The sequence below is a fragment of the Salmo trutta genome, chromosome 14, assembly GCF_901001165.1.
Source record: "Salmo trutta chromosome 14, fSalTru1.1, whole genome shotgun sequence".
NCBI classification, from domain to species: domain Eukaryota; kingdom Metazoa; phylum Chordata; class Actinopteri; order Salmoniformes; family Salmonidae; genus Salmo; species Salmo trutta.
The window spans coordinates 10,647,620-10,664,251 of NC_042970.1; the positions used below are offsets into that span (position 1 = coordinate 10,647,620).

General features: G+C 47.9%; 1 protein-coding gene across 1 annotated transcript in view; it reads right to left on the reverse strand.

Moving 5' to 3' along the window:
• LOC115207379 (interleukin-17 receptor D) overlaps window positions 1-16,632 on the reverse strand; it is a 44,857-nt gene that overhangs the window by 13,804 nt on the left and 14,421 nt on the right. Inside the window, exon 2 of the mRNA XM_029774416.1 lies at window positions 1,058-1,124. Within this exon, the coding sequence (XP_029630276.1) occupies window positions 1,058-1,124 (67 nt within the window). The remainder of the gene's footprint in view (window positions 1-1,057; window positions 1,125-16,632) is intronic.

A 16,632-nucleotide genomic window follows, 5' to 3' on the forward strand; every position in this document is an offset into this window, starting at 1 on the left:
TCCACTCCCCTCCTCTCTGCTCCCCTCCCCTCCTCTCCGCTCCCCTCATCTCCTCCTCTCTGCTCCCCTCCTCTCTCCCCTCCCCTCCTCTCTCCCCTCCTCTCCTTTCTCCTCCTCTCTGCTCCCCTCCCCTCCTCTCTGCTCCCCTCCACTCCTCTGCTCCCCTCCACTCCTCTCCTCTCTGCTCCCCTCCTCTCCCCTCCTCTCCTCTCCTCTCCCCTCCCCTCCTCTCTGCTCCCCTCCCCTCTGCTCCCCTCCCCTCTGCTCCCCTCCCCTCCTCTCCGCTCCCCTCATCTCCTCCTCTCTGCTCCCCTCATCTCCTCCTCTCTGCTCCCCTCCTCTCTCCCCTCCTCTCCGCTCCCCTCCTCTCTGCTCCCCTCCACTCCTCTCTCCTCCACTCTGCTCCCCTCCTCTCCATTCCCCTCCACTCCTCTGCTCCCCTCCACTCCTCTGCTCCCCTCCACTCCTCTCTGCTCCCCTCCTCTCCCCTCCTCTCCTCTCTGCTCCCCTCCGCTCCCCTCCTCTCCCCTCCGCTCCCCTCCTCTCCTCTCTGCTCCCCTCCTCTCCCCTCCGCTCCCCTCCTCTCCCCTCCTCTCCCCTCCGCTCCCCTCCTCTCCTCTCCCCTCCCATCTCTTTTGTTAATGATCCCTATGTCCTCTCTTCTCTCTCTCAGGTAGAGGAAGAGGAGCAGCGGGCTGTATCACACACGCCCCCTGGCTCTGAGCTGCAGTCGATTGTGATGCTAAACCACAGAGACGCTTTTCAGAAAAGCTGTTCCCCTCTGACAGTCAAGGACAATAGCAGCCGACTGCTGGGAAAATCCGGATTTGCTACAAGAGAGAAAACTTTGACTTCTGGAGAAATTAACTTGGTAGGGGGATGGCTGGGAGAAGTTTGGTCAGGGATGGGACTCTGAGAAGTGGCAACTTTAGGATGGAATGGAAAGGGCAGGCAGTTTTCATGCAAGGCCATGTTAAATAGTAAACAGTAACAATTCTATAATTGTATAAATGTGGAGATAACATTTAAACAAGGTTTCGCTGTGAGAAAGACTCACTGTCTGTTCGGAATGTGACCCCGAGCTTCCGACCATTCTCATCAGAACTTGTCTGAACCTGGAGCCCCTGCAGAGAGAGAGAAAGAGAGAGAGGGGGATGGATGGATGGATGGATGGTGAGACCACAAGAACAACTGGCAGACAGTGATACATATCAATACAACACAATCACATTGCCAACACTCAGACAGACAATCTGCTGTCTTACTGAAAAGCAAGCTTGAATGAACAATAACCTATAGAATTACATGCTTATATGAATGATTGGATGTATAAAATAACCCACTAGTTGGAATATTGTTTGACAGCAAAATTAAAATAAATAATTAAAATGAGCCCATCTGTGGGACACTACTACACTAAGTTGAGTCTAGGACAGTAGATGCTCCTGTTGAGGGATGGGGGATGGGCTGTCTGACTGGATAGCTGGCTGGCTGGGTGTATAGCTGGCTGGCTGACTGGATAGCTGGCTGGCTGACTGGATAGCTGGCTGGCTGTATAGCTGGCTGGCTGGGTGTAAAGCTGTCTGACTGGATAGCTGGCTGGCTGGGTGTATAGCTGGCTGGCTGGGTGTATAGCTGGCTGGCTGGGTGTATAGCTGGCTGGCTGACTGGATAGCTGGCTGGCTGGGTGTATAGCTGGCTGGCTGGGTGTATAGCTGGCTGGCTGGGTGTAAAGCTGTCTGACTGGATAGCTGGCTGGCTGGCTGGGTGTAAAGCTGTCTGACTGGATAGCTGGCTGGCTGTATAGCTGGCTGGCTGGGTGTAAAGCTGTCTGACTGGATAGCTGGCTGGCTGGCTGGGTGTAAAGCTGTCTGACTGGATAGCTGGCTGGCTGGGTGTAAAGCTGTCTGACTGGATAGCTGACTGACTGGATAGCTGGCTGGCTGTGTGTATAGCTGGCTGGCTGACTGGATAGCTGGCTGGCTGGGTGTATAGCTGGCTGGCTGGGTGTATAGCTGGCTGGCTGGGTGTATAGCTGGCTGGCTGGGTGTATAGCTGGCTGGCTGAGTGTATAGCTGGCTGGCTGAGTGTATAGCTGGCTGGCTGGCTGTATAGCTGGCTGGCTGGGTGTATAGCTGGCTGGCTGGCTGTATAGCTGGCTGGCTGAGTGTATACCTGGCTGGCTGAGTGTATAGCTGGCTGGCTGAGTGTATAGCTGGCTGGCTGAGTGTATAGCTGGCTGGCTGGGTGTATAGCTGGCTGTATAGCTGGCTGGCTGGGTGTATAGCTGGCTGGCTGGCTGTATAGCTGGATGGCTGAGTGTATAGCTGGCTGGCTGGCTGTATAGCTGGATGGCTGGGTGTATAGCTGGATGGCTGGGTGTATAGCTGGATGGCTGAGTGTATAGCTGGAGGGCTGGGTGTATAGCTGGCTGGCTGGGTGTATAGCTGGCTGGCTGGGTGGAAAGCTGTCTGACTGGATAGCTGGCTGGGTGTATAGCTGGCTGGCTGGGTGTATAGCTGGCTGGCTGGGTGTATAGCTGGCTGGCTGGGTGTATAGCTGGCTGGCTGGGTGTATAGCTGGCTGGGTGTATAGCTGGCTGGCTGAGTGTATAGCTGGCTGGCTGGGTGTAAAGCTGGCTGTCTGACTGGATAGCTGGCTGGGTGTATAGCTGGCTGGCTGAGTGTATAGCTGGCTGGCTGAGTGTATAGCTGGCTGGCTGGGTATATAGCTGGCTGGCTGAGTGTATAGCTGGCTGGCTGAGTGTATAGCTGGCTGGCTGAGTGTATAGCTGGCTGGCTGGGTATATAGCTGGCTGGCTGAGTGTATAGCTGGCTGGCTGGCTGTATAGCTGGCTGACTGGGTGTAAAGCTGTCTGACTGTATAGCTGTCTGTATAGTTGGGTGGCTGTATAGCTGGCTGGCTGGATAGTTGGCTGGCTGGATAGCTGGCTGACTGGATAGCTGGCTGACTGGATAGCTGGCTGGCTGGGTGTAAAGCTGTCTGACTGTATAGCTGGCTGTATAGTTGGCTGGCTGTATAGCTGGCTGGCTGTATAGCTGGCTGGCTGGATAGCTGGCTGGCTGGATAGCGGGCTGACTGGATAGCGGGCTGACTGGGTGTATAGCTGGCTGACTGGGTGTATAGCTGGCTGACTGGGTGTATAGCTGGCTGACTGGGTGTATAGCTGGCTGACTGGGTGTATAGCTGGCTGGCTGGATAGCTGGCTGGCTGGCTGTATAGCTGGCTGACTGGATAGCTGGCTAGCTGGATAACTGGCTGGCTGGCTGTATAGCTGGCTGACTGGATAACTGTCTGGCTGGCTGGCACTGGCAGCCTTGCATATCAGATAGCTTCTCATTTCCATCATGCTATTTAAGAAAAGAAAGTCCTCATCTCTGAGACAAGATGCCACACAATGAACCCCAACAAGGGAAAAAGACTCAAAGTCTGGGAAACTATAACACAGACCATTAAGCCCTGTTACTGTGAAGCCTATGGAAGTTCAATTGAATTTTTATTTGATTTATTTCACCTTTATTTAACTAGGAAAGTCAGTTAAGAAGAAATAGGCTCTTTACCTTCATATACATATTACCTCAATTACCCTGACTAACCGGTACATTGACTCTGGTATCACTTGCCGTGCGCGTTTTACTACATTTAATGGTGCAGAATTTGCATTGGTTTATTTATTCACCTATCAAACTGACAAAGACCTGAGTCCTAACTGGATATCAACATGTGCAACTTGAATTTTTGCTCAAATCTTCCACTGACGTCAAGGCATGATTTATGTGAAAGTCTTGAAATATGCCTGTTTCTCTCCCCCTCACAGGATGTGATTTATGTGAAATCTTCCTGTTTCTCTCCCCCTCTCAGGATGTGTATTGATGAGGCCCCCAACCAGTTCAAACCCCGCTCCCCCCAACACACTCCCATCAACACACACACACAAACTCCCACCTCTCCCTGCCGGAGTCGCCGACCTGCACCTCCAGATGTTTGTGCTTGAAGTGAAGCAGAAAGGGGGAGAGCGGCTAGAGACTGGACCACCATGGCTGAACAGGAGGAGCCATCAGCTGAGGTATCCACCATCCTCATCACTCACTTCCCTGTGCTTTCAACCCAAACATTACCTATTCATCACTCGATATCCTAAAGGTCATACAACACGGTCTTCCTGTCTTAAACAGGTTCTCCCATATTTCAACACACTCTTTTTCCCCTACTCTATACCTCTCCGTCTCTCTGTCTAACACTTTGGGCTAAAGACACACCCTCAGTCTTACTCTTACAGGGAGCAAAAACATGACATTATTTGGGGTCAAACGAACGTTGCTCAAGGCATTTTCAAAGTGTTAAAAGGCACATTTTCTGAGGAAGCTACCGAGCTGGCTACTAACTAAACTAAATGTTTACTGCTACAGAGAGGAAGGCGGTATCTCCCCAATCTCTCATTTAGCAGGGGAATGAAGTGTCGGAGCGGTGCCTTGAGCTTGTACTAATGGGCTGCTGGGCCTGCCGTCCTGGAGTTTAACACCCTTCTCTCAGCAGGAGGCTGGTCACACACACACACCCACACACACACACACACACACACACACACACACACACACACACACACGCACGCCTGCAACAGGGCCTCACCACCCGCCACACCTGTATCCAATCAGCAGGCTGTAAGCCCCCAGACCATAGTATCACACCTTTGGAACAGGCCATGGGGTGTGTGTGTGTGTGTGTGTGTGTGCGTGTGTGTGTGTGTTTAGGGGGGGTTGACATAACACCTCCTAATAAGCCTGCAACAAGTTCTACAACACCCACCCTCCCTCCCTACACAATGGCCTTTTACAGCCCCCATATACAGGCCAGGCCTTTGTTCCTGTTGCTACAGGATGCTGGTTTGGTGCTGCCTGCCTGGCTGCCAGGGAGAAGGAAGACTCCAGCACTCCTTCCCTTCCTTCTGATGTCCTCCCCCTCTCCTCTCCCCCTCTTCTCCCAGTGTGTCAAATGGCCTCAAGAGTCAACTGGCATCTTTAAAACTTCAAATGCACAGTTTCGGGTGAGAGGGGCTGGCGTGGTGCCAATAACTGTCTGCATCCCACGTGGCAGATGAACGGGCGGTCGAGTTGTAGTCTGAGCATGAGGTAGACGGAGGGTCAGGCCTTGGTCCCAATGCTCCCTGAATATTATAGGGCTATAGAGGACACAGGGGGCTCGGCCGGACAGGACTAATAACATATTAACCATACTCTCTGGAGCTGGGAGGGGGAGGAGGACAAGAAGGAATGGAGAGGAGAGGAGATGAAAGGAGAGGAACGGGGGTTACTTGGTCGTCTTGGATCAACTGGTAAAGTTGACCTACTGAAATAGTTCTGATCATAAGACAAATGATTATTAATATGTTCATACACTGAGTGTAGAAAACATTAGGAACACCTTCCTAATATTCAATTGCACCCCCTTTTGCCCTCAGAACAGCCTCAATTTGTTGGGGCATGGTGTTGAAAACGTTCCACAGGGATGCTGGTCCATGTTAACTCCAATGCTTCCGGAATGGCACACATACACAATTCATGTCTCAATTCTCTCAACGCTTAAAAGTATTTCTTTAACTGGTCTCCTCCACTTCATCTACACTGGCTAAAGTGGATTAAACAAGCAGCATCAATAAGGGATCATAGCTTTCACCTGGATTCACCAGATTCATCAGTTTGTGTCATGTAAAGAGCATTTGGTGCTTTTTCAACAGGATCTTAAAATGTTTTACGTGGTGTAGGGGAGGGACCCACTACTTTACATGGTGTAGGGGAGGGACCCACTACTTTACATGGTGTAGGGGAGGGACCCACTACTTTACATGGTGTAGGGAGGGACCCACTACTTTACATGGTGTAGGGGAGGGACCCAGTACTTTACATGGTGTAGGGAGGGACCCACTACTTTACATGGTGTAGGGGAGGGACCCACTACTTTACATGTCGAAGGGGAGGGACCCACTACTTTACATGGTGTAGGGGAGGGACCCACTACTTTACATGTCGAAGGGGAGGGACCCACTACTTTACATGGTGTAGGGAGGGACCCACTACTTTACATGTCGAAGGGGAGGGACCCACTACTTTACATGGTGTAGGGGAGGGACCCACTACTTTACGTGGTGTAGGGGAGGGACCCACTACTTTACGTGGTGTAGGGGAGGGACCCACTACTTTACGTGGTGTAGGGACCCACTACTTTACGTGGTGTAGGGGAGGGACCCACTACTTTACGTGGTGTAGTGGAGGGACCCACTACTTTACGTGGTGTAGGGGAGGGACCCACTACTTTACGTGGTGTAGGGGAGGGACCCACTACTTTACGTGGTGTAGTGGAGGGACCCACTACTTTACATGGTGTAGGGGAGTGACCCACTACTTTACATGGTGTAGCGGAGGGACCCACTACTTTACATGGTGTAGGGAGGGACCCACTACTTTCCATGGTGTAGGGGAGGGACCCACTACTTTACATGGTGTAGGGGAGGGACCCACTACTTTACATGGTGTAGGGGAGGGACCCACTACTTTACATGGTGTAGGGGAGGGACCCACTACTTTCCATGGTGTAGGGGAGGGACCCACTACTTTACGTGGTGTAGGGAGGGACCCACTACTTTACATGGTGTAGGGGAGGGACCCACTACTTTACATGTCGAAGGGGAGGGACCGACTACTTTACATGGTGTAGGGGAGGGACCCACTACTTTACATGGTGTAGGGGAGGGACCCACTACTTTACATGTCGAAGGGGAGGGACCCACTACTTTACATGGTGTAGGGAGGGACCCACTACTTTACATGGTGTAGGGAGGGACCCACTACTTTACATGGTGTAGGGGAGGGACCCACTACTTTACATGGTGTAGTGGAGGGACCCACTACTTTACATGGTGTAGGGAGGGACCCACTACTTTACATGGTGTAGGGGAGGGACCCACTACTTTACATGGTGTAGGGGAGGGACCCACTACTTTACATGGTGTAGGGGAGGGACCCACTACTTTACATGGTGTAGGGGAGGGACCCACTACTTTACATGGTGTAGGGAGGGACCCACTACTTTACATGGTGTAGGGGAGGGACCCACTACTTTACATGGTGTAGGGGAGGGACCGACTACTTTACATGGTGTAGGGGAGGGACCCACTACTTTACATGGTGTAGGGGAGGGACCCACTACTTTCCATGGTGTAGGGGAGGGACCCACTACTTTACATGGTGTAGGGGAGGGACCCACTACTTTACATGGTGTAGGGGAGGGACCCACTACTTTACATGGTGTAGGGGAGGGACCCACTACTTTACATGGTGTAGGGAGGGACCCACTACTTTACATGGTGTAGGGGAGGGACCCACTACTTTACATGGTGTAGGGGAGGGACCCACTACTTTACATGGTGTAGGGGAGGGACCCACTACTTTACATGGTGTAGGGGAGGGACCCACTACTTTACATGGTGTAGTGGAGGGACCCACTACTTTACATGGTGTAGGGGAGGGACCCACTACTTTACATGGTGTAGGGGAGGGACCCACTACTTTACATGGTGTAGTGGAGGGACCCACTACTTTACATGGTGTAGGGGAGGGACCCAGTACTTTACATGGTGTAGGGAGGGACCCACTACTTTACATGGTGTAGGGGAGGGACCCACTACTTTACATGGTGTAGGGGAGGGACCCACTACTTTACATGGTGTAGGGGAGGGACCCACTACTTTACATGGTGTAGGGAGGGACCCACTACTTTACATGGTGTAGGGAGGGACACACTACTTTACATGGTGTAGGGGGGGACCCATATCATCCACTTAAAGAGGACTCCTAAATACTACTGAATGAGTTAAAAGAGAGAAAACAGGCAGGTGGTGTCCTTGCACCAATACGAAATAAAGCCATGTTTCTGGCTCCAAGACAACTTTTCAGTATTTACATTATTCGCTTAGAATGTTTATTGTACTATTACCTATAGCCAGGAAGAAATCCCCAGAAATTTGAGCAGAAATTCAACTTCCCTGACCTGGATCCTTTGTTTGAACTACCAGAGGAAGCTCTATTCATCCCGGGGGGCTGCACCAAAACACTGATGCCGGAGAAGAGGTAGAAGGAGTGGGGCCTAGTCAGACTCAGGCGGCGTGCATCCCATCCACTGCTTCTGAGTATATTACTCACTAACGTTCAGTCCCTGGAAAATAAAGTAGACGAGCTCAGGGCAAGGATCTCCTTCCAGAGAGACATCGGGGCCTTTATCATACTCTGTTTTACGTAACTCGAGTCCTTTTGAAATACTTCACCATCAAATGCCAACTGCATTATCTCCCGAGATAATTTTCTTCTGTCATCGTCACTGCTGTGTATATTCCCCCCAAGCCAACACCACAATGGCTCAAGGAACTTCACTGGACTATGTGCAAACTGGAAACCGCATATCCTGAAGCAGCATTTATTGTAGCTTGGGACTTTAATAAAGGAAATCTGAACAGATTTCCTGTGCTACACGCGCAACACGGACCCTGGATCATTGCTACTCTCTCTTCCGGGACAGCTGTAAGGCCCTCCCTTCGGCAAATCAGATCCCACCTCCATTCTGCGCCTCCCCACGTATAGGCGGAAGCTCCCGTGGTAAGGACTGTTCAACTTTGGTCTGACCAATCAGAATCTTTGCTTCAAGATGGTATTGATCACGCGGACTGGGACATTTTTCGAGTCACCTCTGAGAATAGTATCGACGTATACGTGACTCAATGACTTGGTTCATCAGGAAGTGCATAGAGGATGTTGTTCCCACTGTGACGATTACAACTTATCCAGAACAAAAACCATAGATAGATGTCAGCATTAGTGCAAAGGTCAAAGTTTTAACCACCGCATTTAACCATGACAAGGTGACTGTGAACATGGACATGTACAAATGGACCAAGGCAAGGTGACTGGGAACATGGACGTGTACAAACAGACGAAGGCAAGGTGACTGGGAACATGGATGTGTACAAACAGACCATGGCAAGGTGACTGGGAACATGGACGTGAGCAAACAGACCAGCTATGACTTCCGTAAGGCAATCAAAGAGACAAAACAACAGTACAGGGACAAAGTTGAGTCGCAATTTCAGATCATTGCCATTGCACTGCCCTATTCCACCTGGACAAGAGGAATACCTATGTAAGAATGCTGTTCATCAACTACAGTGCAGCCTTCAACCCTATAGTGCCCTCCATGCTCATCACTAAGCTTGTGGCCCTGGGTCTTAACCCCTCCCTGTGCAACTGGGTCCTGCACTTCCTGACGGGCCGACTCCAAGTGGTGAAGGTAGGCAACAACACCTCCGCCACACTGATTCGCAATACGGGGACCATACATGGGTGCATGCTCAGCCCCCTCCTGTACTCCCTATTCACCCATGTGACGATACAACAGTGATAAGCCTGATTACCAACAACAGTGAGACAGCCTACAGGAACGAGGTGAGAGCCCTGGCAGAGTGGTGCTAGGAAAATAACCTCTCCCTTAGTGTCAACAAAATGAAGGAGCTGCACGTGGACTATATGAGACAGCAGAGAGAGCACGCTCCCATCCACATCAACGGGGCCACGGTGGAGAGGGTCAAAACCTTAAAGTTCACTGAGGACCTGAAATGGTCCCTCCACCCTAGCCCCCTGACACATAAACTACTGCAGCATAAATACTGGAGGCTGAGACAGAAGGGGTCAGGAAACGCTGTGGCCCCGTCCAACAATACCCCAGGACAGGGCCAAACAGGCAGGATATAACCCCACCCACTTTGCCAAAGCACAGCCTCACACCACTAGAGGGATATCTTCAACCACCAACTTACCATCCTGACACAAGGCCGAGTATAGCCCACGAAGATCTCCCCCACGGCACAACCCAAGGGGGGACGCCAACCCGGACAGGAAGATCACGTCAGTGACTCAACCCACTCAAGTGACGTACCCCTCCTAGGGACGGCATGGAAGAATACCAGTAAGCCAGCCAGTGATTCAGCCGCTGTAATAGGGTTAGAGGCAGAGAATCCCAGTGGCGAGAGGGGAACCGGCAGGGCAGAGACGGCAAGGGCGGTTTGTTGCTCCAGTCTCTTTCCATTCACCTTCACACTCCTGGGCCAGACTACACTTGATCATAGGACCTACTGAAGAGATGAGTCTTCAATAAAGACTTAAAGGTTGAGCCCGAGTCTGCATCTCTCACATGGATAGGCAGACCATTCCATAAAAATTAAGCTCTATAGGAGAAGGCCCTGCCTCCAGCTGTTTGCTTAGAAATTCTAGAGACAATAAGGAGGCCTGTGTCTTGTGACCGTAGCGTACGTGTAGGTATGTACAGCAGGACCAAATTGGAAAGATAGGTAGGAGCAAGCCCATGTAATGCTTTGTAGGTTAGCAGTAAAACCTTGAAATCAGCACTTGCCTTAACAGGAAGCCAGTGTAGAGAGGCTAGAACTGGAGTAATATGATCACATTTTGGGGTTCTAGTCAAGATTATAGCGGCCGTGTTTAGCACTAACTGAAGTTTATTTAGTGCTTTATCCAGGTAGCCGGAAAGTAGAGCATTGCAGTAGTCTAACCTAGAAGTGACAAAAGCATGGATGAATTTTTGTGCATCATTTTTGGACAGAAAGTTTCTGATTTTTGCAATGTTACGTGGATGGAAAAAAAGCTGTCCTTGAAACAGTCTTGATATGTTCGTCAAAAGAGAGATCAGGGTCCAGAGTAACGCCGAGGTCCTTCACAGTTTTATTTGAGACGACTGTACAACCACAAAGATCAATTGTCAGATTCAACAGAAGATCTCTTTGTTTCTTGGGACCTAGAACAAGCATCTCTGTTTGTCCGAGTTCAAAAGTAGAACATTTGCCGCCATCCACTTCCTTATGTCTGAAACACAGGCTTTCAGGAAGGGCAATTTTGGGGCTTCACCATGTTTCATTGAAATGTACAGCTGTGTGTCATCCGCATAGCAGTGAAAGTTAACATTATGTTTCTGAATGACATCACCAAGAGATAAAATATATAGTGAAAACAATAGTGGTCCTAAAACAGAGCTTTGAGGAACACCAAAATTTACCGTTGATTTGTCAGAGGACCAAGCCATCCGCAGAGACAAACTGATATCTTTCCGACAGATGAGATCTAAACCAGGCCAGAACTTGTCCATGTAGACCAATTTGGGCTTCCAATCTCTTCAAAAGAATGTGGTGATCGGTGGTATCAAAAACAGCACTAAGGTCTAGGAGCACAAGGACAGATGCAGAGCCTCGGTCTGACATCATTAAAAGGTAATTTACCACCTTCACAAGTGCAGTCTCGGTGCTATTATGGGGTCTAAAACCAGACTGAAGCGTTTCGTATACATTGTTTGTCTTCAGGAAGGCAGTGAGTTTCTGCGCAACAGCTTTTTCAAAACATTTTGAGAGGAATGGAAGATTCGATATAGGCCGATAGTTTTTCATATTTTCTGGGTCAAGGTTCGGCTTTTTCAAGAGAGGCTTTATTACTGCCACTTTTAGTGAGTTTGATAAACAGCTCTCTATCCACCGGATGTGTATTATGTTCAACATAGGAGGGCCAAGCACAGGAATCAGCTCTGTCAGTAGTTTAGTTGGAATAGGGTCCAGTATGCAGCTTGAAGGTTTAGAGGCCATGATTATTTTCATCAATGTGTCAAGCGATATAGTACTAAATAACTTGAGTGTCTCCCTTATTGCTAGGTATTACTGCAATGTTGGAGCTAGAAACACAATCATTTAGCTGCACCTGCGATAACATCTGTAAACCTGTGTACATGACCAATAAAGTTTGATTTGACATATGCTACACTCAACCTGCACCACCATGCAGACAACATTTGGGCTGCAGTAGAGCTTTGTATGTCTTTGTCCAGGACAGGGTGTAATGATAAGGAGTGTGCAGCGTCTCAGCAGCAGATAGACAGAGCAGGACCTGCAATCTATAGGCCAGACCTGGCCAGACCTTCAAATACTATTTGCTTTAGCCTGTCTGGAGTGTGCAGGTGGGCAAGGTCTGCAGCTTTGAGACTTTTCTATTTGTTCCACTGCGACAGGCAAGCTCAATCAAGCACAGCTGAAGTATTTGAAATGATTTCAAATACAATTTGAACCCAGGTCTGCTATGGGTGTCCTCCTCCCCAGCTGCCTAAACCAGACCTAGCTGAACCAGGTGTTCCTTCCTGCTCTTCTCTCAATAATAACAATAATTATATCATCTGCGAGAGAAGCCCTTCACACACACACACCAGACTTCTTCCCAAACCCATCCGCCCAGAAAGACCTTTCAAGTTGATTGTTCGGTTTGGAGAACATGTGCGTCTCTCACCCTCATAGAATTTCATTAAACACAGGCCCCTATGCTAAATACACACTCTAGGACTGAAGTTTAGCTGGCCAAAATTATAGTGTAGTTAATGGCCAAGAGATACATTGTTTGTTGGTTGGTCACAGTTGCTCAAAGTGTTCAAAGGAGCCAGGATGATTAAAGAAGACTTGTTTTTCTTTCTGGCATCCTATAACCTCACAACATGTGTAATTAGTTGAAGAGGAACAGAGCAGATCCAGCAGAGTTACAAGTAGTTCTCTTTAAATAGACTATTAACCGCCCAACATATGGAGGCAACTCCACACAAACCAGCTAAAAATGTTAAAAGAAATCTGTAAAAAGGCAACTATTTGTTTGATCCCCCCACCTCTGCTCTGCCCCCCATCTCTACACCCCCTTGGCCCCCATCCTTACCCCCACCCCTCTCTTCTCCTGAATTTTCCACCCTTTTCATTTTCGGGGGGAAAAAATACATGTACACCATCATCTGTCATTTGGTGAATAAAATGCAGACCTCATTGAGACTTCCCAAACACTGATTAATTACACTTAAATTACAACTTACCCCTAGGGAGGGATGGGTGGAGAGGAAGGAGAATGACCGAGGGTAGCAGGAGGAGAGGGGGTAGGTAGGAGAGAAAGGGAAGGAAGAAAAGAGGTAGGGACGGAGATAGGAAAGGTAGTTGGGGGGGGGGGGCTTGTTCTTAATTAACCACTAACATTTTGGACGTACAGTATGCGTTGTAAGGTTCAACTAATCCCCTTCGACCTATAGCTACGAATCCCCTTCGACCTATAGCTACGAACCCCCTTCGACCTATAGCTACGAACCCCCTTCGACCTATAGCTACGAACCCCCTTCGACCTATAGCTACGAACCCCCTTCGACCTATAGCTACGAACCCCCTTCGACCTATAGCTACGAACCCCCTTCGACCTATAGCTACGAACCCCCTTCGACCTATAGCTACGAACCCCCTTCGACCTATAGCTACGAACCCCCTTCGACCTATAGCTACGAACCCCCTTCGACCTATAGCTACGAACCCCCTTCGACCTATAGCTACGAACCCCCTTCGACCTATAGCTACGAACCCCCTTCGACCTATAGCTACGAACCCCCTTCGACCTATAGCTACGAACCCCCTTCGACCTATAGCTACGAACCCCCTTCGACCTATAGCTACGAACCCCCTTCGACCTATAGCTACGAACCCCCTTCGACCTATAGCTACGAATCCCCCCACCTTTGAAAAGGGACAGGACAGACCTTGTTTGTGGACCAATTCCGGATGGGAACCATATGGCTGTTTATCAGAAATAAAACAAACAGACAGACAACACACATATCAAAAGAGATTTAAAATATTAAAAAAACATGAATAAAATGCCATTTTTAGCATCTGTGAAATATCAATTACACCGCTTATTAAACATGTATTTGAATGCAGTCAAAGCAATATCTCTATACATGGCATTAGACAGTTGTGGATATCGAAAGAGATTTGGTAGGTACAAACAAAATAAAGATGTATATATGTTTCTCAAATGATAATTGTGTCACTCTAAAAAGAACAAGAGGTAAAACATAAGCAATGACAGCCCAGCTGGGGCTGTAATCCTGGCTGTGATTCTTACAGTGTTATCGTCTGCTGAGAGAGATGTCATTTCCATTCAAAAGGATCCATGAGCACCAACATGTATAGTTCATAGGTCAAATTGGGTGTCAAATTAAAAGACAGTTTATATTATATTTATTAAGGCTTATATACACTGAGTATTCAAAACATTAAGAACACCTGCTCTTTCCATGAAATAGACTGACCAGATGATCCCTTATTGATGTCACTTGTTAAATCCACTTCAATCAGTGTAGATGAAGGGGAGGAGACAGGTTAAAGAAGGATTTTTAAGCCTTGAGACAATTGAGACATGGATTGTGTATGTGTGCCATTCAGAGGGTGAATGGGCAAGACAAAAAATATAAGTGCCTTTGAACTGGGTATGGTAGCCGGTGCCAGGAACTACAGCGCTGCAGTTTCCGTGTGTATCAAGAATTGTTCACCACCCAAAGGACAGTACATGTTAGAAACACATTTGGCAACGATTATAGCTGTGAGTCTTCTTGGGTAAGTCTCTAAGAGTTTTGCACACCTGGGTTGTACAATATTTGCTCATTATTCTTTAAGATAATATTCAAGCTTTGTCAAGTTGGCTGTTGATCATTGCTAGAAAGCCATTTTCATGTTTTGCCATAGATTTTCAAGACGATTTGAGTCAAAACTGTAACTACGTCACTCAGGAAAACTCGCCTTGGTAAGCAACTCCAGTTTGGCCTTGTGTTTTGGGTTATTGTCCAGCTGAAAGGTGAATTCGTATCCCAGTGTCTGTTGGAAAGCAGACTGAACCAGGTTTCCTCTAAGATTTTGCCTGTGCTTAGCTGTATTCCGTTTATTTCTATCCTAAAAAACTCCCTAGTCCTTGTCGATGACAAGCATACCCATAAAATGATGCAGCCACCATGGAGAGTGGAACTCAGGGATGTGTCGTGTTGGATTTGCCCCAAACATAATACTTTGTATTCTGAACATAAAGTTCATTTCTGTGCCACAATATTACTTAAGTGCCTTGTTCACTACTCGATTGAGGGACCTTACAGATAATTGTATGTGTGCGGTACAGAGACACAGTAGTCATAACAAATGTTAACCACTATTATTGAACACAGAATGAGTCCATGCAACTTATGTGATTTGTTAAGCACATTCTTACTCCTGAACTTTAGTCTTGCCATAACGAAGGGGTTGAATACTTATTGACTCAATGCATTTCAAGTTTTTGGAGGCAGGTAGCCTAGCGGTTAAGCGCATTGGGCCGGTAACCAAAAGGTCACTGGTTCAAATCCCGAAGCTGGCAAAATGTGCAAATCTGCTGTTCTACCCATAAGTAAGAAAGTTCATTAAGCAACAACAACTGCTGTCAATTAAGGCTCCTCTCTGATTTAGAGGTGTTGGGTTAAATGTGGAAGACATCTTGGTTGAATGCATTGTTGTGCAATTTGTATTATTTATTTATCAATTTATTACTTTAAAAAATATTCTACAAACAATATTCCTCTTTGACATGATGGGTTATTGTGTGCAGATCAGTGACACAAATCTCAATTGAATCAATTTTAAATTCAGGCTGTAGCATAACAAAATCTGGAAAAAGTAAAAGGGGTGTGAATACTTTCTGAACACACTGTAATAGCCAGTGTGTAGAATAATACCCAAATATGCAAAGGAGGATACTGCATATCTATATCTTAGTGTACTTATTTAGGATACATCACCATGAAGAGAATGCCATTCATATCCATAATTATGCATTTCTGTATAGTACAAAATCAGGGACCCAAGATGAAATTATGTTACTGCAATTCCGTTACTGGGTGTAAACCCACTTCACTTACTGTAGTTCAATAACCAAAATATTGTGAACAAAAATAAATGCAACAATTCCAAAGATATTACTAAATTACATTCATTAGGCACTAATCTATGTATTTCACATGACTGGGAATACAGATATGCATCTGTTGGTCACACATACACATACATAAAAAAAGGTAAGGGCTGTAGATCAGAAAACCAGTCAGTATCTGGTGTGACCACTATTTGCCTCATGCAGCGCGACACATCTCATTCACATAGAGTTGATCAGGCTGTTGATTGTGGCCTGTGGAATGTTGTCCCACTCCTCTTCAATGGCTATGTGAAGTTGCTGGATATTGGTTGGAACTGGAACATGCTGTTGTACACATCCATCCAGAGCATCCCAAACATGCTCAATGGGTGACATGTCTGGTGAGTATGCAGGTCACGGAAGAACTGGGACATTTTCAACTTCCAGGAATTGTGTACAGGTCCTTGCGGCGTGGGGCCGTGCATTATCATGCTGAAACATGAGGTGATGGTGGCGGATGAATGGCACGACAATGGGCCTGAGGATCTCGTCACGGTATCTCTGTGCATTCAAACAGCCATCGATAAAATTGTGTTCGTTGTCTGTAGCTTATTCCTGCCCATACCGTACCACCACCACTCTTTTCACAACGTTGACATCAGCAAACTGCTCGCCCACACGATGCCATACATGTGGTCTGCGGTTGTGAGGCCAAGTTGGATGTACTGCCAAATTCTCTAAAACGACATTGGAGGTGGCTTATGGTAGAGAAATGAACATGCAGTTC